At 36.1% G+C, this 25,178-nt stretch overlaps 1 protein-coding gene across 3 annotated transcripts in view; it reads right to left on the bottom strand.

The window, feature by feature from the left end:
* The window catches only part of LOC149074133 (uncharacterized), a 151,337-nt gene that overhangs the window by 103,081 nt on the left and 23,078 nt on the right, over window positions 1-25,178 (bottom strand). For all 3 annotated transcript variants that reach the window (XM_089246436.1, XM_089246434.1, XM_089246435.1), the window contains exons 5-7: window positions 21,857-21,928; window positions 16,691-16,799; window positions 3,156-3,307 (exon numbers count right to left, since the gene is read on the bottom strand). In XM_089246436.1, the coding sequence (XP_089102562.1) occupies window positions 3,156-3,307; window positions 16,691-16,799; window positions 21,857-21,928 (333 nt within the window). The remainder of the gene's footprint in view (window positions 1-3,155; window positions 3,308-16,690; window positions 16,800-21,856; window positions 21,929-25,178) is intronic.

Here is a 25,178-nt window from a genome sequence, read left to right as displayed (position 1 = left end):
CCCAATGCAATCTAACCCATAGCATCCTATGTTATACCCATAGCTTCTACCGCCCCCTGGAACATTCCATCGACCCCCAAGGGGGGCATTAACGCCCACGTTGGGAATCACTGGTCTAGAGCTACACTAATATTTAGCTATGCAGCAACTTGATGTTGGAGCCTCAGAATGGCAGCCCTATTGCAACACAGCTGACGATGTTACCTCAAGGTCAATGAGCACTTAATTCATGCTTTGTTTAATGCTCTTTTGAACGTGATATGTTTTTGAGTAATTAAGTTTTTAGTGATTTCACTCTTTTGTGACACTCACAAATTTAGCGGTACCCCTGTTTTGAAATCTAAGATGTATTATTGGCCTGGGGGCAGGGGTAGGAATTTGATGAACAACACCTCCCCTTTGAGTAGCCTGGATCCGCTTATGAGATGGTGTGGTCTGATTTTCTTTTAGGGAAGTAGAGAGGTTGAACATGTCGGAATTCAAACTCGGTCATCGGGACGAGAGTCAGGTACCTTCACCACTGGACTACACAGCACGTCTTCAAACTGTGTATAGGAAGACTTTAAGGATATTTGGAATATTAGAAACTGTCCTGATTTTCTTTCAGGGAAGTAGCGAGGTCAGCACCAAATTTTATTTTTATTTTTCACTTCTATCATGCTAGATTTTCATAGTATTGTTATTCTTGATCAATTTTGTCTGCACACTTCGTGTGACAAAAAAATCTATATATAAATATACCATATATACTCACGTATAAGCCAAGTTTTTTGTGGATAAATTCATTCTTCAAGTGGGGGCTCGGCTTATACTCGGGTCAGTTTTTGATGAGAAAATATTGACCCCTGCAATCAGTAGTCATTTTTGTAACAGTGTTCGAGAAACCAGCATTATTGGTATGGGATATGTTCAAACCCACAGAACCGATAATGTCAAAGCCGAGGCAAAGAAATTGAAAACATCATTGGCTTTGATACCAGGTGGGCTAACGTCAATTGTACAGTGAGCAACAACAAGCCTCTCAAAGACTATTTGAAGTATTTGTGGATCAAACGGATGAGTTCCGATGATAAAGAAACTACAAAAAAGTGGTGCATGAAAGAAACCTGCCATTGGCCTAGTGTGCCAATGGGTACATGAGGCGTGGAATTCTGTTTCCGCCGATCCTTCAGAAACTGTTGCATCAGCAATGCGATCGACGGAACTGAAGAATATATCCTCTTTTAAAGTGACAATGGCGATGACAGCCCAGATGAAGATAAAAACGAAGATGCTGCACCCTATGATGATCTGATGGATTACGATGAGCTTGGAGTCTCAGAAGAAACAGTTGAAAAAGTTTCAATCATTTTCTATTGCAAATTTCAGCAAGCTATTCATTTTGCATTGAAAATATAATATTTTTTTTCTCTAAAATGCACTGATTTTTGGGGTCGGCTTATACACGGGTTTTCAATTTATTGCGGTTTTGGTGGACCTGAAGTGGGGGAGTCGGCTCATACACAAGTATATATGTACCAATACATACCATATACCAATTTTTTCTAATCTCACTTTGGTGTTACATGGTGCTTTGAATAGACCAAATTGAAAAAATTGGCCTTATATACAGTAAAACCTTGATAAGTCGTCACCTCAAGTTATCGAAAAATTATGACAGCTTAAGCGGAGTGCCATCAGTTTTAATGTGCAATGGTGTGAAAATCATATAAATTTAAAGTAATATGACATGTATTAAAGTATGAATCAAAATAACAATATTAATAAAATTTACAGATTGCGAAAAAAAAAAATAATAGCAATTTTTTTTCTTTTTTATCTCTTATTACTTGAATTATTGTGGTAAAATGTACTGTACACTTTGATTTATACTAGCAATTTTTAATTTAGACTAACAGAGCAACTGTTTGAATAAGTAGCTTTCCTTCATAATAGAAAAACTCTCTATTGCACATTAATTTTACATAGACACCTAATTTAATTTTAGTGTTTTAATTCTTCACCAGTAGTTAGTTCATGATACAACTACAAAGTAATCTCGAACACTTTTGACTTTGTGGAGGGCCTTGGGCAGGGAAAAGTAAACAGAAAACCTCAACTTGGGAAAGAATGACTGATTTTTTTCAACAAAGATAGTTTGTTTAAATTTTAAGCCCTAAATTAGTAGAGTCTATGATTCCTGTGATAATTTATTGTGCCCATTGCACTTCGACATTAACTTGATTTTTCGATTTACATAATTTTTGATTTCCTTGCACTATATGTAATTTTTGACGTATGAATAAATTTTGGTTTTGCCGGAGATGCCCTGGTCCCCGGGGAAGGGGGCGAAGTGCTTATGTTGCTTCTTGCGACAGAGCCTGGGTGTCTTGAAGTTTCTCCAGTAGAGACCAGCGGCGCGGTAGCCTGGTCGATAAGATACTCATCTAAAGTACCAAAGGATGTTTAGAGGTGTTGCAAGTTAGATACTTGGTTCCTGACACAGGGGTACAACCAAAAACGGCGACTTGACCGCAGCAAAAAATTGCTACCATAGGGAGTCCTTCATCGAGGGGTTAGCCCACCAATCTCTCGATGAGTATAAAAAACAAGCCTGCCGTTCAGAATCGGCAATAAATTGTAGGTCCCGGTCTAATTAGCCCTCGTGTGCAGAAAATGACTGTGGTGTGACAAAAATGATCAAATGATCCAGTAGAGTCCACGCAGAAATGAGATCTAGCTTCAGTCCCCAAAAACCTTAGTCGGCAAATGAATTTCCCCAGCGCAACTTTCGTTACTTAAACTGTTCTGTTTAGGTATATAGGATTTTATGGTGACTTTTAAGCATATGGCAATGCTGTTAATAAGCTCTTTTTTTAATGGGAGACATAAAAATAGTCTGTTCCTCTTTCTTAAGCTTTTTCAGAGTGACGAGTTAACCGAAATTAGCAACGAGTAAACGAGGGTTTAATAACATCGTTGTCTACGAGAGCTGGAAGGGCCTGATGAAAAATGACGACTTAACCAGGTTTTACTGTATGTGGTAAAATACTAGAAAAATTATTGGATTGTGAGAATGATAATTTTCAAAATCACTTATTAAGAATTTGAAATAATTCTAAATTGTGCTTATATATCTCCACTTTCATAGAAAAATAATACTGAATAAAAATTACCTTCAAAGCTTCAAGGTTGTTTTTTTGTACTGCTCTATGCATTGCAGTGAAACCATCTCTGGTGCGAAAGTCCAATAATGATCCTCCATTCACAAGTGCTAGTATTACTTTAGCCGGTTGTTTCAATGATGCTGCTACAGTTAATGGAGTTTCTGTGGAATTTCGAATCAAATGAATTTCAAAAGTGCAAATGAATTATTAGAAAATATTTCATCTCTGAAAAATAAAATTAATGATTAAAGTTTGTAAAGAATCAGACAATTTATTGGACAGGGAAAAAAGGCTCTATAAATAGACTGAGTGGTGTTAGGGGTTCACTTCTGATATGGATACAAGTTGTTACAGGATGCCATATTAATTTGTTAAATTGGTAATGGTGCAATTAAATTAATTGCCAAATGTCATTAAACTGCCAAGCTAATTTCTTGACATCTTAGAATGGTAACAACCATAGACCCATCAACTCACAAGGAAAGTGTCCCAAGGTGACATCTTCAAAAAGTATTGAAAAAATTGCCAGCAATTCTACTCATTTAAATGTGCACAGAAATATAAAAAAATCTGGCAGAATTATTATGGGTCACTCAAAAAAAAATATAAATATTAATATTTTGAATGCCAATATAGGCCAAGAATGAATTTAAAAATCCTGCAACCCTAGAGTGACATTATTCAACCAACACAAGATCAGGTACAACAAAGAAAAATAAAAATAGGAAGAAAAGCAAAAGGAGAGCTATAGAATGTGTAAAAACAGTGAAAGTAAATTTTTTCGTAGGCATCACCAAGAAGTGCGAGAGGCAATAAGTAGCCAAGTGTACGTCATTTTAATATTTTTTTGCAGCTTTAATAATAGCATTCCTCACTAGTTTTTGTTTTTATGTGTTTTTAGGTGAGATGCATATGCTTAAATTTTTTCATATTTTTTTCAGGACCTTACCTTGGGACCCTTTTGTCAGTCACATCTCAAATGTATTCAATACTAGTGATGTGGCTGACCGAGAGATTGTAGCTACAAGCATAACAATAATAAAATGAATGGCATTCTAAGAGAGACAGAGATTAGCATCTCAATCTATGACACTCAATTGTTGGCAATGTTGTGACATGTGATAGCAAATGAGAATCTTAACATTTAGATTTTGTCCAGAAACATTTGCATAATGGTTGTAAGGGCTCAGATTTACACACAGGTCTCATTAGTAAAACAAAGTTATACTTAGTTCCAAATTGATCAGGCTCAGCGCAACAGCAATTGCTTTTGATAATAGGTGGCAGCACTTCAACATTGGTAACAAGTGGGATAGTTGATAGACTTGAAATTGTTGATGGCATAACACTGGGGTGGCCATCATTTTCCCAAAACGTACCACCATTAAGATTATTTTTTATGCACATATCACTATATCAATTTTAACACTAAGACCAATATGTCCCTTTTTACAAGAATCTTTGACTTTCAAGAAACTTGCACAAACATTTAGTATTAAAATATGCAGAATGGAAGCATATAATCCAAATATAATGGCATGATTGAGAGGACTCATCAAGTTCTGAACGCTTCTTTGAAGTGTGTGAAAAATAGTTCATGGGTTGACGCTTTGCGACTTATTCTGCTGGGACTGCTAAATGTTGTTCGCAAAGACTGGCAACATCGTCTGAGCTTGTTTATGGACAGGCACTATGTCTACCTGGAGAGTTTTTCTTTTGCAGTTACAGAAGACTCAGAGATGGTATTGTTGGACAGAATAAAGCCGTCATTTCTTCCAGTGAAGGATTTGTAGTTTATCCTATGATCCAGGATGAAAATCAACATCCGAACTGTTTACTTCAACAGGCCAATCTCCAGACGTCCAACGAACTTCCAGGATCTAACTTCTCGAAAAGGGAAAGAAAGATCCATTTCCGTTTTCCAGGACTCCTTTGCCGAGGGTGGCGGCGTTACGCTACCTTCTCCCTTACTGCCAACCTACGTCACCGCTTCAAGGAATGTTCTGCTTGTAGTGACGTACAAGGAGTCACTGCTAACCTACGTTACAACCTATCCATGGTTGTGAGATGTACATTATGGATAAAAGGACTGAGCTATGTTAGGTTGCCACTTTTCTCGCTCGCTTGCTACTTCTTACTGTAACCACTAATTCTCAATGTAAATTTATATTCTGTCTGCTTGCAGCCCTTAGTGCTGTGTAGTCTATCTTAAATTCTAAAATAATCATGTTTAACTTTTAATTGTTATAATAAACCTGTTTGTCACTGCTGTATCACCTATCCTTCTGCGAGTGTTTTAATTTGTTCATAAGATGTGAGCGCTTAATCCTAACATCATCTATAAGAATCCTATTTGGGAGCACTTATCTACATGCGATACCTGGCCCCCATGGAGAACGAGAAACACCCAAAAGTTCCAAGTTGGTTTGTTGAATACAACGAACCATCATTTTGTTGTTAGGTTTATCCATGAAGAAGTTAGAAACAAAGCTAACAATCTGATAACCACTAGAAGAAAAGTTGTCTCACAGAAACATGCTCAAAAAGATCCTCAGAACTAGTGAGAATCAAATTAAAAATAGGAGTAGTTTTAGTAGCTTCTGATATGGAAAATTAAATTATCGAGCACCAACTTAAGAAAATCTCTCATATTGATCTCTAACCAAAAGGTTCTCCTAATTCATACCCGAATAATTAAAATTCCCTAATATTACTACCTTCTTATGTTTACACATGTAAGAAATTCCTTCATGCAGCTTGGATCCCGATTTGGTGTGTCATTGTGAACTCCTAGTTCATTTCAACCTTCCATATACAAAGTGAATCTTTAAAAAATGCAGATGTCTCAAAACAAAGAATTTTGAGTTGTTTCCTTTTTGGACTGAGCTATCGATATTATATCATATTACAATTCTACATCTACAATAATCAACAGAAAAAAATATATATTTAGAAATAACCCTTCAACAAGCATAGCAGAAATCACTAAACCCTCTGTAAAATGCCTCATTTTCTTTCAATGAAGTAAGAATTTCTTCTGATTTTTAGCAGGCGCAAGGTAAAGGGAGATGAGAAAATGTGCTCTATTAAGAGAAATCAGATACAAAATATCTAATTTGTCATTCACAAATGATGTCATCTCAATCATAATATTAATAAAACAAAAATGTTTTCTCGAGGTCCTCACCCATTGAAGGATTAATTCATATGCATAGAAACAATAACAAACCAAAAAACCTATTTGATAGCAGAAAGCTTTCGAATGAAGTTGATTACAGCGGAAGAGGAGAGGTTACACAGGGTGTCTACCAAATACCAAAAGCAAAATTCAGTGACTTTTCTGTGACCTTTTTTCATTCGCAGGGCTCGCACTCAAAAAATTAGAAAAAGTAGGATGGGGGGGGGGAGGGGGTACCCTCAGACAACATAATCATGGCATAATAAAAAAAAATCCCTAGAATTATTTTTTTTTGAAAAAAAATTTTAAATTAATTTTCTTTTCATAGTACACTATTTCAGTATCCTGTAAGATTGACTCAAGCCAAAGCAAAATGACAGAAATGACTTGGTAACAAGAACAATTTTTGACCAAAATAGGGTATATTTAGCAACCACACATAATTCTTTTCTCTCTCCTCACATATATAATATATATTCTTTTTTGGGAGTCTTCCACAGTTCAGTCAGTCAACTCTCTTCGACAATACACATGGCAAATTATGAAGATATGTAAGTTTTTTAAGAATGACGCTCTTTTGATACCACTTCCAAAAGCAAAATGTGTAAATTACAAGGTCCAATACAAATAAGCCAGGGTGGACCACATGGTTTTACTGCCATTGTCCGTCCCTTTTAAAAAATATTTGTTTAAATTTTTGGGGTCAATGCCAGTGCAATCGTTTTTGAAAAATGAAGTACTTTCATTTGTCTAGCTCTTTACTTGAGCATTGCAAATATTGTTTGTGCCTCTGCACGCCCTAAAAATACAGAAGAAAATTGAATGCTATTAGGTATCATCAAAGTCACAAAACCTATAATAGGTCTATGTACCCAACTGCTTTGTTATGCAAACTGTTGTTTTCACCTATACACAAAACATGCATCATAATTTTGAACGATGAATGTTAGTTACTGTCCAAGACCATGAAGTAGTAAATGCAAAATTATTTTTTTTCAACCAGGCAGAAGTTTTTAATGACTACTCTACTTGTAGAACCCTCAAACTAAGCAAATGAAAAATGACTAAAACCACCAAATGGTCCACATGCACCCGGCCACCCCCCCCCCCAAAATAACCTTAAATCAATACAATTTCTGCTTTGGCAGAATCATCAATTGCAATGTACTACATTTGTATTATTTGGCACTATGTTCATGATTCCCTTCTCAATTAAAAGCAATTATACAAATTTTGTTACGAGGATTTTGTTAGAAAAGTAGGACAACGTGGGGCATTTTACCAAAAAATAGGAAAATTAGGATGAGTGGGAGCCCTGCATTTGACAAAATGAGCCATGTTGGACTGTTTTCTTACATCAGTTGTTCCCAAACTGTGAGTAGCAACCACCTGGGGGGGGGGGGTTAATAAAGTAGAGGGTTTTAATGAAAGGGGGAATGCAAATAAATTAATAAGAAAAAGACCCAAATTTTGATTAAAAGTTGAATTAAATACAATGCCCCATAGAAAGTGGACCCTAAGGGCTCAAGCCAGATAAGCCCCCCCCCCACAAAAGCATAAGTGGATACAGGAATCTCCTCTTCTGCCTACACCAATATTTTAATGTGGGGAGGGGGGGGGCAGCGGAGAGATTGTTTCAATTGCCCCCCCCCCCCCGTATTCCCTCCCATAGCTTCAATCAACTCTGCGAAATCACCTAAGCCCTCAGGTTATCATGAATATTCAATGCAATCCATTCCTGCATACGCCTTTGCAAGTCGTATATACGAAAGTAGAAAATAAGGTTTCTTACATACGAGAGCCAAAACCATCGTTTAAGGGTATATAGTCCAGCCGATTTTCCAATTCGGAGGGAAGCACTGTAGACAGGGCCGCAACTAGGGGGGAGGGAGCAGGCAGGTCTCGTGCTCAGGCATGCATCCAGTTGCGGCCGTGACTGTAGAGGGCTGATCTAGCCGGGAGACTCTAAATGAGATAATTCTCTTTTTTTTTCGCACTAAATTCACTGTATAGGGCCCATGAAAAATTTGGCCTGAGCCCGCCAAGGATCTCAGCTTAGGGGCCCTACTGCAAGATGTGGGGCCACTAGAGCAATGTTCCTCAACCTTTGGAATCCCACAGCAGGTTTGATTTTTTTTCTTGATTGGAAGGCCTGGGCATACACAAGATTATTAAGAAATAAATGGGTAAAAATGAAGGAATAAACCACTCACGGCCCAGTTTGGTGGATGCCAGGGCCCGGCGGTTGAGGAACACTGCACTAGACCAACCAAGGGTCCGTTCAAAGGACAAATTTCACATATTGCTTTTCCTATTCACATTTTTCGAAGTACAATTAGACGCTGGTTATTTGCTCTATCGTCATGCTTAGGTGTCCGTGTAAATTAGGCATCCACAATTCGTTGCTCGCGAGCACTCAGAGTGCTCATGTCCAATTTGGTGCTCACGAGCACTTGATCAATGTTTCATTTAAACACCTCTTGTGCAAATCGCATTCAATTATTAAAATCATCCAGATTTAATGCATTCGTATGTCAAACGTAACGTAAGAGTGCTCTTGTTTTGATGATGGGTACAGGCAGTGCTCGCGACTGGAAAAAGGTTAAAGACCCCTGGTCTAGATTGCAAGTTTGTTACCATATTCTGATGGTTCTCTTTTGTCAGCTGCCTCCCTTGCATAATTCATGGTTCATCAGCGGCTTCCCAAGAAGTTTGAGAGTTTTTTATCATATAAAAGAACCACTTTAAAGCATAGGTTTTATGCGCACAAATCCATATTTTGAGCTCACAACAACGCTTTTAGGAACCACGGCGCACACTTTTGGAAGCCCTGTGGTATTCCTTTAAATTCGGCCTAAAAGTTATGTTGCAACATAATTAATGGAAAACGAGTCTGATGTCGGTCTTCTCTTGAACTCTCTCGTTGTGTTGCATGTGTACACTTTTTTTTTTTTTTTCAAACCGAGCACAACTCAGGTCTATTGTCATAGGCAATTTACTACCTAGTGAGTTGTGCCGGAAGTGTAAGTGCGTGTACCTAACAGTCTGAGTGCATATCTAGTGTTGTGTATGATTTTTCAGTGCTGCCATCTATATCTCGGAAGTGAAGTGAGCGATGTGTAGTGACTGAATATTTGTACTGTTTGTAGGACTGTTGCTCTCTGTGGCGAGACTTTTTAACGGGGAGATCAGCTCGCATTTGCGCCTCGAAGTTGGGAACCACAGAAAACCAACTTCAGCCGACCACCACTGTGGTGACGGCATGTGTACACTGTACAATTCCGTATTTGCTGTAGCTAGTCGGCAAAGATCGGCGCGATCGAAATAAAAAAATGGATGATAATTAAAAAATTCTTTCACAGGGGAAAAAACTTGTGCCCTTTCACCTGTCCCCCATAAGGATGGAGCTGACAGGGCTGCAGCCCTAAAGCCAGGGACAGTCACCATCATTGTTTTTTTCATGCTATAAATTTACTACAGAGTCCCCCAACCTGAAACCTCTGGCTTTCGAACCCGCCAAAGATCCAACAGCTGGCCCCCATGGCATCCCCTGTATCTTTGCGCATGTCACTGATCACTCCAGCGACCCGCAGTACATTTGCAGATCACTCAAGTGGCCCTAAGCATATTTACAGAACTCTTAATTGAACCCACAGTATATTTACAGATCACTCAAGTGGCCCATGACACAGTTCCAGATCACTTTAGCAGCCTGCAGCACATTTACATATCACTTTAAAGATCCTCGTCACATTCAGAGATCTCTAAAGTGGCTGTCGAGTACTTAAGTGGATTGCGACACGTTTCCAAACCAATAAAGTAGCCCGCTCTCTCCTAAAGATTGAGAATCCTTGCCATAAGCGGTGCTCTTGCTTTGATAACAGACCTGCCAACCTTGAAAATGCAAAAGTCCTGTAATTTTCTTACAAAAGTCCTGCAATTTCCTGCAAAAAATCGCACAATTTTTCCAAAAAACCTGCAAGCCTACCGTAATTTCCTGAGCATAATCCGTGGAGTACAAGTCAAAATAAAGAATTAAATGTGAAATTAGTAAAATATGTGCATATTTTTTTTATAAAATAACAGACTGAGCATGGATGCAACATTCAGTAGAAGTATCATTTTCTCTGAAAATCAAAAACACTTTTCCCAAATTTTCACTAAAGGGAGGGGGAATAAAATTTACTCACGCAGATTAAAGGACATTTTTTATTCCCATTTTTCAATGCTTTTTAAAGTAGCAAAACGCCAATGTGCAACTTATTGCAGCTATGTACTTTCATTCTTGAACAAGCATATTTATTGGCAATTTCACTGTCTGGAAACATTTTCTTAAAAAGCACACTGGCATGCTCTGCACAAGATAAGGATAAGTTATGCTCCACAATGAATGATGTAAATAAACATTCTGCATCGATAACAGCATCAGAAGCAGAACTGCTTTGAACAAAATTTAATTTTTTGTTACTCTGTGATTTTACAACTGTCCACATGCTTCAGCATTTTATACGACATCTGCTTTGCCTTGGTGTGCAACAGAAAAATCACATCTACAAATGGAGCAGAAGGCAAACTTTACTTGATTCGATTATGTAAGGATAATCTACCGTGAAACATTTCTTGAAAACAGACTGATATTTTCAACCAGCCATTGTGAGCTCTAAAGCCAGGTTTTCCTAGGATTGGGTTTTCTGTGCCAGGCAACGTGATTCACCCAGCTCAACACACCATCCACTCATCAATAAAAAACAATAAGAAAAGCAGTACGACTGTTTTCCTACAGAGCACAATATGGCTCACAACAGTACTTTAAGTCAAACGTGATTGGCCGACTGCTTCTGGAAGAATCAAATGCATTATGAAGGTACCCTGGAGCACAGCTGACCCTGGAGTTAGGATTGTACAACGTTTCGTAAGTGCCCCTATTCTGATATTGCATTTAAAGTTTGAATAACAAAAATTCCTGTAGAAAGAAGAAAAAAAAGGCGTTCGAAGATTCATTCACTGAAAAATATTTTGATTATTTAATAAGAATTTTGATTATTTAACCCAAAAAATAATTTGATTTTTATTTTTCTTAAATTTTTTCCCTCTTCATCAAACCCGGCAATATGTAATTGAAATCCGGAAACCCTGTAAACGTTTAAAAAATCCGCCATTGCCGGACAAAATCCGGAGAGTTGGTAGGTCTGAGATAAATATCAGCAGTACTCGAGACAAGTTGAAGACCCCCGATAAAAGGGAATATTACACTGAAAAAAATTTTTTGGATTTTTTTTCCTTTTTTGGCCTCAGGAGAGACAGGACAACAACTTTCTCTATGATTTTTAAAACAGAGTGACCAAATAAGAAGTTACTTTTTTTATTTTAATAACTATACAACCCCTTGCAATATGAATGATGTGTATCTGAGCTCATTATTTGGATACTTTTTCCAATGAGAAGTATGCTTCTAGAATCAATGGTTCATAAGTCATTCCAGGATAAAAGAACTCTTGCGCAACCTGCATAGTACATGTTACACCAAACGGTTGCTTTTTATTATTTATTTGTCCTTTAGAGATCACAAATTTTAGTTTTTTCAGAAATAAAACTACCACTTCCTAATACATCGTTCATACTCTATGAAAGTAAAAAAATTCAAGGACTATTCAAGCATTTGTCCAGGCAAAATTTTAAAATTCAAGGACATTTAGACGGTGGTTAATAAAAATCAGGAATAAATTACTATTACTAAATAAAATAAAATGACTTAGGTTTTTTAAAATTTATATTCAACATTTACTCATTTTTAATTTTGAGTTTCAGTGAGAAATGCAATATATCATTTTTTAAAACAATTATAATTCTCATTTCAAATTGTAGTCAATGTCAAGTTTTAAAGGGGGGTGGTCTTGCTTTTAAAAAAAAAGCCTTTGTAGTTTAGTATGCAAATGACATTTAAGCAGATATTATTTTGTTTGAAACAGTATTGGAAATTTGCCTTGGATAAAAAAAAAATAGAAAGCATGTAATTATATATCTATATGACCTCTATATCCTGGGACATTCCCATATTTTCATGTAATTTTGGTCATCCTAACTTTTTATAAAAATGTACTATTATTTTCAACAAAGCCAATTAAAATTTTTATTCTTTGGGAAAATAATTTTAATACTTAATTTTAGTAATCCTATGAATTATATTATGACTTTAAATGTTGTTTGATCATTTGATCATTTTTGTCGCACCACGGTCATTTTCTGCACACGAGGGCTAATTAGACCGGGACCTACAATTTATTGCCGATTCCGAACGGCAGGCTTGTTTTTTACACTCGTCGAGGGGTTGGTGCGCTAACCCCTCGATGGGGGGGGGGGGCTCCTTGCGGTAGCAATTTTTGCTGCGGTCAAGTCGCCGTTTTTTGTTGTACCCCTGTGTCAGGAAAGTTTTCTGACAAGGACGAACTGGGTATCGAACTCGCGACACCTCTAAACATCCTTTGGTACTTTAGGCGAGCATCTTATCGACCGGGCTACCGCGCCCCTATTTTTTTTGTTGTTTTTTTAAATGTTGTCATGCTAAAGTTTCTCCTTCCCCCATAGAATTCATTTAAATCTACCGCTTCAATACAATGGTGCTTCATTTTCTGCCTTTTGTGTTTCTTTGCCAATTTTGGCAATAATGCTAATAACTTTGCTTACCTTTGGCATAATTTTTGGTGACAATTGGCGATTTTCCAGTATTTTTATTGAAGAAATATGGTCAGCCCACATGTATGCTATTGGCATTCATTAATTCAATAGCTTAAAATATTTTGAAGCAACATCTTAAGCGCAATGTTTGCTGCTAGATTTTAGGCAACATCTTTTTAAGCATAGAAATACTTGAAGTACATGTGACCCATATGTTTTGAACATTGTCTCGTAATCATTGTATCATTGTTGCTCTACGCATTTTCGCCCCAGTGGAATATAGTTTAGAGGGGGATTTAGTTGAAGGGTGACAAAAATTGATGGAAGAAATTCACACAAAAAAAAATATTTTCAAGCACTTGAAAATAACTTATTTTTTTCAAGGACTGCAATGATTTTTCAAGGACTTTTAGGGATTTTCAAGGACTGTATGAACTCTGTAATAGTGGCTAGATTTTCACGGTCCTGTAAGTGGCCATAGTTGGGAAGTTTCACTGTTTTTCATAAATTATGCAACCTGGCACTATAAAGTACCGTCAGTACCCTTAGACCACAGGCTCGTGCTACAGCTGAGGATAAGCACACCATAAGCTTCCCAGTTCCTATATTATATCCTCACTGAACATTGAAATAAAAAGTATAAATGTGGCACTAAAGCAAATAAGAACACAAAAGTTAAAAAATTATTTGCTATACATTTTTCCCGAAAACTGCAGTGTTTTATATACAGTGAAACGTTGCTACAAACAATACATGATACAACAATAAATCCCTCTGCAATTATATATTTTATGTTTTTTGAAATTGCCTTAAACCCTTTCACTACTCTATGTGATGGTACGTTAAGGTACCACTGATTTTTTTAATCCTGTACCATCTCTTACATATGTTGTTCATATTTTGAAGTACACTGCTCAAAACAATTAGGGGAGCAAGCAAAAAAGTGAAGAAAACCGTGCGAGACAGCCACGTATTGGCATACAATGGATAGTACACGCGTATCAATGCTCAATACAGAAAAAAGACGTAAAAAAATTTGGAATTAAGCTTTGATTCTTTGAAAATATGGAAAAAACATGAAAAGATGATTTAGGGCAACAATTTGGTTACATGTAAAAGATAAAAAAAAGGACTGTTTAGGCATGATGCATGAGTTTTAATAGGGCGTGTGGTCTCCTTAAACAGCTACGACTGCTGCACACCTGTTTCCCATGGATGCGATGAGGTTATCGATCAGACTTTGGGGAATACTGTTCCACTCCTCAAGAAGTGCAATCTGCAAGTCTCGGACAGTAACTGGCGGCCTTGGTCGCGCAGCAATGCGTCGTCCGATTGGATTCAGGTCAGGAGAGCACGCTGGCCATTCCATACGCTGTATTGTTTCAGCTTCAAGCATGTTCTCCACCAGACGAGCTCTATGCGGTCGGGCATTATCATCCTGGAAAACAAAGGAATCTCCAATGGCTCCAGCGTAAGGGATGACATGAGGTCGCAGTATCTCGTTGCCAAGAGCAACCGTCTTTGCAGCTGCATAGCATTCTCTGTTCTGTTTCGACGGGCTGTTAACCGTATATACCGGTCATCAGTTGCTGTAGTGGAGCGTGGCCGACCTTGCCCTGGTCGATGTCTAACATTTCCTGTTTCTTGGAATCGATTCCACAGCCTTGCAACAACACTTCTGGCGACTCCAACAGCGTCCACGACACTACGTTGTGTTTGCCCGGATTCCAGTCTGCCTACAACACGCCATGCCATGGATTCCGGTAAATCACGTTGTTGAGACATCCTCAAGTCACCTTGTCTCAAAAAAAAAATACTGCGCAATCGAATTTCACAGTTACGGCAGTAAAACAGACGTTTCTGCAACATCCCGATTTCTGCCTTTATCTCCTTTTTCTGGTTTTTGACGTCATGAACTTTGATTTGCATATGAAGTTTTCTTCTTCCGTTTCCTGCTAGGCTTTAAATTATGGATGATTCATTTTATGTTACTTATCGGTATGCATCTTTCCGTAATTTTGTTAAAACCATGTGCTCCCCTAATTGTTTTAAGCAGTGTATAAACGATGCATAACCACGTTACAATTGCCAGATGACAGCACAAGTATAGGACAACTTTTTTAAATATGTTTAATTCACAGAAACTAATTAACACATTTTTAAGACAAATACATTTGTTATTTTTACTGGTTTACGCATTTCGGCTCTGCAATGGAGAGCCGTCATCAGAATCTCGTGGTAGGAACCACACACAAGTAGTAAAACCGTTGGAATGGGGGGTATGACGTTTACTTTTGGTTGTCTGGAGAGTTTGCCTTTGTATTTGCTGAGCCTGAGTGGTCTTTGAATGCAAATTACGGTGCCACCTGACGTAAAGTGTTGAAATCCCTGTTTTGGCCGAGGTCTATAAAGCTCGCCCAAGCTGACAATATAGGCACAGTGTTCTTTCCATCATTAATGAGAACATCCTGGCAAGTTCAGATGAAGTATCCCTTGAGAAAATTCAGTTCGGAATTGTGTGTCAATTCTTTGAAAACAGACGCTTTCTCAAAATCAAAATTATGAGAAAGTTGCCAACTATGTTGGGCAAAAGCTTAACTGTTAGTTTGTCTCTTTTCGACATGCTTTTGATTGTTTGGTAACTTGAATATTTAGATTTCTCTTAGTTTGGTGGATATAGCCTTTTTCGCAATCCTTGCATGGGATAAAGTAGATACCAGATTCTTTGGAAGGTGGGATGGAATCTTTGAGCTGAGAGAAAGTGAGTTTATTTGCTGGCTGGAATGTTGCATGGAAGTCAAATATCTTTAAGATGGATGAGAGCACACGACTTGAAGAATGTAATGGCAGAACAACAATATTGAAAAAAAATTTTGAGTCTGGGAGCAAGTGACCCACCACCAACTTGTCAAACCAACACGCCAACTTGGGCAAGCTTTGTAGACCTCCGCAGAGACAGGGTTTTCAACACTTTGCAACAGATGGCACAGCAATTCACATTCAAAGATCACTCAGGCTCAGCAAATACAAAGGTGAACTCTCCAAATGATCAGAAGTATATATAAATATAATACCCCCCCCCCTTCAATGGTTTTACTACTTGTGTGTGGTTGCTGACCACAGGTTCTGATGATGCCTCTTTATTGTAGAGTTGAAACGCATAAAACAGTAAAAAGAAAAAATGTATCTTAAGAATGTGTTAATTATTTTCTGCGAATTTAAAACCAGGCAAATTTATATTTTTTGGATAAATATGTTTAATTAATAAAATTCTGTTTTCATACAGAAGTTTTCATAGGGCAGTAAATATTTGTTTTTCCCAAATTAAACTCAGTGTCTTCAATGGAGTACAGTTTGATCTAGAATTTATTAGTATTACACAATTCTCAACCATATGATCGTGTCCAGAAGGAGCTACAATATTAAATATTTTTCCCTGGTCTGCAAAACAGTGTGTGTGTATCAAGGCATCAAGGTTTATAATTATACTGCATTTTTTGAAAGCCAATACACGAAGTTATGGTATAAGATAAATTAAAAGTAATTTTTACTAATTTTAATTTTCAACCTAAACTTAGTAGATTTTTACAACTCTGGGTTCTGTGCAATAAATAAAAATATTTTTTAACACCACCAATAGTCTAAAATTCATACATAAGAAAGATGGTTGTTGAAGATCCTTTAAATTTACCTCCTGTTTCTGCACAATGAAAGTTTGGGTCCATGCCCCGAGCACACATTTTAGCAACTTTTTCATGCTGTCCACTTGCCACAAAATCAATCATTCTCCGTAAATTTGTCTGAAGAAATAGAAGTATATGAAAATTCATATTATAAAATGAAAAACTTGATAGTGAAACATAAAGAAAACTAAATTTTCAACATGTTTTTACAAAATTTTACAGTATAAATAAGTCAAAAGTAATCAAATTAAGAAATAGAGCTGTATACAGTCGCCCCCCCCCCCGTATTCGCTGTTTTTTTCCTTTATTGGAATTTTTTTTACAACACTCAGCATTTGTCATTCACGTGTTTAGTTTACAAAATTTGAATTGTGCTTGTTTAGGATGGCTCATTCTTCTAGTGCTACTGATAATGCTTTGAAAAGATAAATAAAAGTGAAAACTTAACAAGAAAAATTTGATATATTGACTATGCTTGGCGAAGTCAATACCTGCTGTGGTCCGCCATTACGGAATCAACGAATGTACGGTGAGATATATTAAGGAAATGGAATCTGAAATTCGTTCAGAGCCGTAGCTGCAGCTGCACCCGTGGCAGTCAAAACTTTGCAGCGCCTATGGGATCCATGTGTTTCACATACAGAAAATACTGTTTTTTTTGTGGGTGCAAGACTGACACAAAAAGGTATTTCAATTGATTGTAATATTATAACAGAAAATGCGAAAAATTTTACTCTTCCATAAGGAAAGGGCTGGTGAAACGTCTATTTCATCAGAATTTTATGCAAGTAAAGGTTGTTTCATAGGTTTAAAAAATGATTCGGATCAAGAAATTCAAAAAGCACTGGTGATCAAGTCTCTGCCGACCAGGAGGTAGCTAGAAAATTTCGAAAAATTTGTAAAAAATTATTAAAGAGAAGGGTTATGCACCTCACCAGGTGTTTAAAGCTGACGAAACCACACTATTTAGGAAGAAAATGTTGCAAAGAAGTTAAGCAAGAGGAAAAAAGCGAGCTCCTGGTTTTAAGGCAAGTAGAGATAGACTTACTATGTTGTTTTGCGCAAATGCGTATGAGTACATGATAAAGCCCACCATCATTTTCAAATCTGCTAATCCGCGAGCGTTGAAGGGAAGGATAAGCCCAAGATCCCAGTATTTTGGACGAACAATAAAAAGGCTTGGACTATGAAAACACTTTCCCTGGATTGGCTTAAATGGTGTTTCGTTCCGGAAGTCAGGATGTACCTTGAGAGTGAATACATGCTATTCTGAAAGTTCTTTTGATTTTGGGTTGACCAAGGAGGAGTTAATGCAGCTGATTGGTCCTGAAACTGAAGCAGCACCAGATGAAGAAGATGGAGATAAAAAAGTAGAAGACAAGTTCACCACAAGTAACATAGCGGAAGGGATTCGCAAGCTGAAATCAGCAATAGATTTTCATAACATAAATCCCTCTATTTTACGTTCTTCACATGTAGAAAAATTAGTAGAGGAAGCCTTGTCATACTCCAACATACTTGATGATATGAAGAAGACACAGCAAACACAGAAAAATCACAACATTCTTTCAGAAAACATCGCCAACAATCGCTGCACCCTCTTTTACATTCCCTTGTACCTCTGCGTCACCCTGCTCTTTCTCATGATGTTTGATAAATGAGATATACAATAAAAGATATACAAAAAACCTATGGTTTCTGTTATTCGTGGATTTCCGTATTCGTAGTCACTCCCGGAACGTAACCCCTGCGAATACGGAGGGGGGGGGGACTGTATATACCCTGGGGATAGTAAATTCTAACACAACTGACATGTTTAAAAAGAAATACAATAAACATGTTGGGGTAAATCGAGAAACTATCCATACTGAGAATATATATAAGACAACCATAAATATTTTTTATGGGCATTGTATAACATTTTATCACATATAGTTTTTATAATTGCATTTTTGACTGGGTTACTGAATTTTAGAAATACATAATATCCATATTTGTTATGGGCATCTTTTTCTCAGCCACCTCGTTGGTCATTTTGCCTGCTGTGGCTTTGTATTTGTATATCTCTCATTGGAATTTAAACTTCTGAGAAAATGTATATGTTAAAGCCAATACTGAATGAGTATACACATACGCAAGCACGGTTAAACTGATACTCCACCCAGACATACTGAGTCGAAATGTTGATGAATTAACCAATTAGTTGTCAAGTACCATAAAGTATTTGTAACGCGAGTCTGTCTGGCATGAGACTACAGCTAAAAGTCATGCTGCGATCACATTCAAAAATTAGTCTGGAGCAACTTTATTTCTTTTAATTTTATGTCATCTGTAAATTTGCTGACAATTCCTCCAATACCTTCATTGAGTTTATCGATAGAAAGCAAGAAAGGCACGAGACATACGACTCTTCCTTGAGTAGTTCTCTACCTTACTTCCTTTAGCATCACACAATGGAAGTTTATTTCTCATTTGAAATCAATAGGTGTTAGCAATGTCTTGAAAAAATAGAATTTTTTTCTTCTAAACTTATAATACTGACAGGACTTCCAAAGTATTAGTATCAAGTAACTAATACTACAGCATGAAAAACAATTTTTGTGTGTTAACAAATGCAAAAAAAACAAAAATAGTGATATACCTGGCTCTGAGCAAGTTTTTTATTTTAACTTTGTTTTTTATCTTCCGAGGCACTAGAAAGATATTTTTTTTTCAACAGTTTTTAAATGAAGTATCAGGGGTGCAAGCGCCCCTCATCTATTTCGGAGCAGCAAATTTCATTTTTGGAGCAGAAATTTTGAAAATGGAGCAGAACTAAAACTGAACTATATCTGCAATATAAGGAATAATTTTTCTGTGAAATGCCAAAAGCTTTGCCAAAAATGGTTGAAACAAATAATTCTAAATAAATTTCCTTCACAAATTAAAATCCATTTAAATTTTTTCTGAATTATCTTATCTGTCACTACTAAAACATGCATTACTGAAACGACGAATAAAAATTATTACTCTCTTTTCAAATTAAGCAACATGCATACTAAAAACCTAGGCAGCAAGAATTTCTGCTGCTTGAACACCAAAATCTTATTCATCCTGATATAGCAAAAGTGCGTGCAGAATATAATAAGGGTTTCCGTGAAATAAAAGCTTCTCAACGAATTTAATGGAATTATTAAATTTAAAAACAAAATACAAAAAAACGAGAAAAATATAAATACCTTATAGACTTAAACAATTTCTCAACCTAATACCATGTTAATAGATTACAAATTACGAGTCACTTTCAGAACTTCAGCATCTCAATGACAATTTTTTTCAAATTTTTCATGCCCTTGAACATAAGATTTTGTATGTCTTATTTCATTAAAGCATTGGATGGACAGATTTTTCAATGTTCGAACAGACTTTTATTTATTTGTTAACAATGAACTCTCTTTCACTGCCTGTGTTACCATGTGCTAAAGATAAAAAAGCCTTCAACAAAACTGGCAAATGTTTGAACTTTGGGCTGCTTTCAAGGTTACAAAGTTTGAATATGTCTGCCCAATATCTATCTCTATTCTCTGAACTGATTTCACTTCTTGTAATTCTTTGCATTGCAGTACAACCCATTCATCACACATAATTAATAGTTCTGTTGGTGATACAATGTTAAGCAACATCCCGGCAATACGTGAGGGAGTAATGTACCATCCCAGCAATGCACGAGGGAGTGCAAAAAACAAGAAAGGGTGCAAACGTTTCATTCTCTCCAACAAGTTTTGGAAAGGTAGGACATTAATATAAAAAAGGTATCTCACAGAAGTTATGTAAAATGAGCACATGCTCCCAGTACAAACTCTTTCCTTTGACTATTGTTAAGAGCATGCCCCTTCCCCACCACTGCAGTGGCGGACCGTGAGTCCATATTGGGCGCCGCTGTAGGAGGGGTGCCATATGGAGTTGAAAGGGTGAAATAAGCTTTGTTGACCAAAAAAAAAAAAACATCGTCAGTAGCGCCAAAAATAGATTCCACATGGGTAGAAATTTTTTTCCTCGAGCCGCCCCTGTGTGTTTACCAAATCCGGATTTTCGCAATGTGCAATTGTCACGATCTGCAACTGCCGACGATAACCACATGGCTGCATAGTGGCTAGATGGCAAAACTATGAATATTTTAGCTGGAATTTATATATATACACACAGATTCCATTTTTTCCCCAATGATCTTCGAAAAATGTCGGTAATTTAAACGAGTAAACCAATCCCCTTTTCGATGTATACCGTCTTTGAACGCAGGTTTGGCAGCCGCGAAATTACCGTTATTTTCAGTATATAACCCGCAGGAGAAAAAACGGTCTCCGAAATTGGAAAGTTCGGCATATTCATTCAGGGACTTTGATAGCCCAGTATAGGACTTTATACTTGAAGGTAGTAGAACTACTTTCCAAGGTCACGAGATAACGCGATTGTGATAGATGGTGGGAAGTGAAAAAAAATTTGAAGTTTCTCCCTCCCTATCTTTTTCCGTGTCTCGGAAAGAATGCGTCCTGTGAACAAAATTTTCATGATTCTTTTTCCTAAATTCCGAGTATTTGACGCACTACAGTGCATTAGCGGTACCTCCGCAAACCACAAACAAGAATTGGCGCAAATGCGCAGGGATTCGGCGCCTTGGCGCACCATGTAGCAAGAAAACCGTTTCGGCGCAGTTCTTGCACCCCTGAAGTATAGATTGATGTATATAACAGATAACTACTGATATGACTAACTAATAGGTGTCATATTACTCAATGATAGAGTGGAGAGAGACAAGAAATGACTTTTTCATGACAGAAAACTTCTAATATATAACAGGGCTGGACAAATCCTGGTCACCATGGAAACTACAAAATTTGTATTGGCACCTAAAATTTTCTTTGTGTAGTAACCAAATTCCAGGCTGAATAGCAGCATATCTGCCAACATGAAAGAGGGTCACTATGACCCCAGAAAAATTAAAAGCATCATTATTTTGGACCTGCTTCTTCGGGTAAAATTTTTTTGGTGCCTAGACTTTACTTGCAATTTGTCCAGATCTGTTGCACAGTGATTATTATTAATTATTATACAAGAATTTCCAAAACATCTAAGAATTTTATATGCTCAGATAGAAAATACTCCAAAATAATTTATAAATACATAATGGAGCATACTCTAGTGTGAAGTTGTTTTATTTGCTTGTCATCTAAATTCATGATCTTGTAAACTCTTCGTTTGTATCTTAACTAGAAGGGGATAGAAAAATAGTTTAATAGCACAAAGAAAAAAAAAACCACAAATAAATAGGTGATACAAATATTTAAATCTAAAATGAAATAAATAACTGATATACAGTGGAACTTCGGTTAATGAGCTTCATTCCTTCTGCCAACGTGCTCGTTATTCGAATCAAACGTCCCCATAGGAAATAATAGAAACTCGGATAATTCGTTCCACAATTATTCATTCACATAAAAATGACTAACGAAAACGGCATTCAATCAATAATTAAACACAATAATAATATATAATACAGTAAAATGTACATAATATAAACCAGGGTTCATACAAAGTTTTTCAAATGAAAAGTAAGGAGTTTTTAAAGGGTTATGGGGGGGCTGCCGTCGCCCCCGAAAAAAAAATAGCATCATTAGACTAAAAACAAAAGAAGCCTGCATGCGGATTGATTTTCATTTAAATGTCTTTTTTTACATGGTTTGTACTCTTCCAAGGAAAAAAATTCAAGGACTATTCAAGCACTTTTCAAGGTAAAACTTGAAAATTCAAGGACCATGTTTTACAAATGCATATTTTTCACATGAATAATAGGCGCATATTTAATTTTGATTGAAACTTTCAGAGATTACATTTCTACATACTTTATTTCACATCATCCATAATGTATATCATACAGTGAATTCATTTCATTGCATACTTATGCTTCTTCAAATTTTCACATCAACATTGAAATATTAAAAAAAAAAAATTTCAGACAAACAAGGTGCATGTTTTTATCATATAAAAAAACCCACTGTGTGAATCATTAAGAAATCACTGAGCTTTATGACAAATTTCTCCCATGGAAAATGTTTCCACTACAAACAAATGAAAAGTACAAATTACTCTAATTTCTTGCTAATAATTCAAGAATTATAAACTAAAAACACACCGAGTATTTATAATAATTCATGCTCTAATACATTTCTCAGAATGATTTATAGGACAGTGCAAATTATCTACAGCTTCCCCCCCCCCCCCAGGTTGTTCATATTGATTTGTACGAATGATGGTTTTTTTATACATTGTAGTGTGTCCATATAATTTCATAACTTCATTTTTCAATAAATGACCTCCAATCAAACGTTTATTTTGTTTTCAACAGCGTCACTTTAAGGCTTGATGGAATCATTCACGGCAGGAAGTTTCTTGAGCAATAAATTCAAAGATGAGGCCAGATTTTCACCAAATAGCAATGCTTTTCACTTTTCATACAGGATTTCAGCATCAAGCTTTTATTACTGGAGGGAGCATGGAGCTGCAGTGACGGCAGCAACAACGAAATGCAAGGAAAACATATGACGCATTGAATAACACAGTTCATACCTGTCAATTTCCTCACTGAAACATACAGTTTAGGCTCTAAATATTGCAATTAATTTTCTTTTAAAACTAAAAAAAAAAGAACTCTTCTAAAGATAGAAAAAAATTAAATTATTTCTTTCATTAATTCTGAATGTATTTCTCTCGTTAATGCTGAAAAAATTTCTTTCGTTAATGCTGAAAAAATTTCTTTCGTTAATGCTAGAATAATTTCTTTCATTAATTCTGGAACTTTTTCATCAATTCTGGAACTTTTTCTTTCATCAATTCTGGAATTTTTTCTTTCATTAATTAAAGAATTAACTGCTTTATTAATTTCGGAATTATTTCTTTTATTACTTCTGGAATAATTGCTTTCATTACTTCTGGAATAATTTCTTTCGTTAATGCTAGAATAATTTCTTTTATTACTTCTGGAATAATTGCTTTCATTACTTCTGGAATAATTTCTTTCGTTAATGCTAGAATAATTTCTTTCATTAATTCTGGAACTTTTTCATCAATTCTGGAATTTTTTCTTTCATTAATTAAAGAATTAACTGCTTTATTAATTTCGGAATTATTTCTTTTATTACTTCTGGAATAATTGCTTTCATTACTTCTGGAATAATTGCTTTCATTACTTCTGGAATAATTGCTTTCATTACTTCTGGAATAATTGCTTTCATTACTTCTGGAATAATTGCTTTCATTACTTCTGGAATAATTGCTTTCATTACTTCTGGAATAATTGCTTTCATTACTTCTGGAATAATTGCTTTCATTACTTCTGGAATAATTGCTTTCATTACTTCTGGATTTGTTTCTTTCGCTAATGCTGCAATCTTTCTTTTATTAATACTGAATTATTTTATTGATTCTGGAATTATCTTTCATTTATTCTGGAATTATCTTTCATTTATTCTGGAATAATCTTTTATTAATTTTGGAATTATTGCTTTATTAATTTTGGAATTATTGCTTTATTAATTTTGGAATTATTGCTTTATTAATTTTGGAATTATTGCTTTATTAATTTTGGAATCATTGCTTTATTAATTTTGGAATTATTGCTGTCATCAATGCTGAAAATATCTCTTTCATTAATTCTGTAATTATCTCTTTCATTAATTCTGTAATTATCTCCTTCATTAATTTTGGAATCATATCATTGATAATGAAATTATTTCTTTCATTTATTGTTTTAAACTCCTTTAAACAACTATGGATGCCATTAGAAAATAACGGAGATCGCCCCGACATTCAACATGTCACGTGATCTTCCAAGGAATGATGTAGACCACTGACGTCATACCAGTGCCGGAACGAGAGGGCAGGGGCAACTGCCCCGGGTGGTAATTTTTAGGTGAACACCATTATAAAATTATCGATTTCCGAATTGGTGGGGGCGGCAAGACAATACAAAAATCCTAGTTATGGCCCTGCGTCATACTCCCTCCAGTAATATAAGCTCAATGGATTTCAGCGCCGATTCACTCATTGAAGCGATATTGATGATTTTGAAGCACAGCTTGCATTTGGCAGCATTTTTGTCTGGCACACAGCAACCAATCTTGATAGCAGGGATTTTTCAGCCACAAGTTATTAAAAGTACATACACTTGCCACTCATTTATTTTTCTTTCTTTCTTTGAAGAACCTTGTACAAGCGCTTCACATCACTCCTTAATTTTAAAAAAAAATCAATATATTTTTTGACACTAATCAGAGGTAGCTTCGCTCACTTACAGACCAAAAGGCTGAAATTATTTCAGCAAAAATTATTAAATTTTTTTTAAGATATTGATTTCTCAAGTTCTTCAGAAAAAGTACCTAGTACAAAAGTTTAATGACTTCCAACAACTCCAAATACGTCTACATACGATCACAGGATACATGCTACCCTAAAGCCAGGTTT

This window comes from Pholcus phalangioides, unplaced genomic scaffold, assembly GCF_987345545.1.
Source record: "Pholcus phalangioides strain wild (caught in Gottingen) unplaced genomic scaffold, Ppha-v1.0 ptg000017l_1, whole genome shotgun sequence".
Classification (NCBI taxonomy): Eukaryota; Metazoa; Arthropoda; class Arachnida; order Araneae; family Pholcidae; genus Pholcus; species Pholcus phalangioides.
The sequence above is the reverse complement of the archived record's forward strand: the minus strand, read 5'-3'. Positions and strand labels throughout refer to the sequence as shown.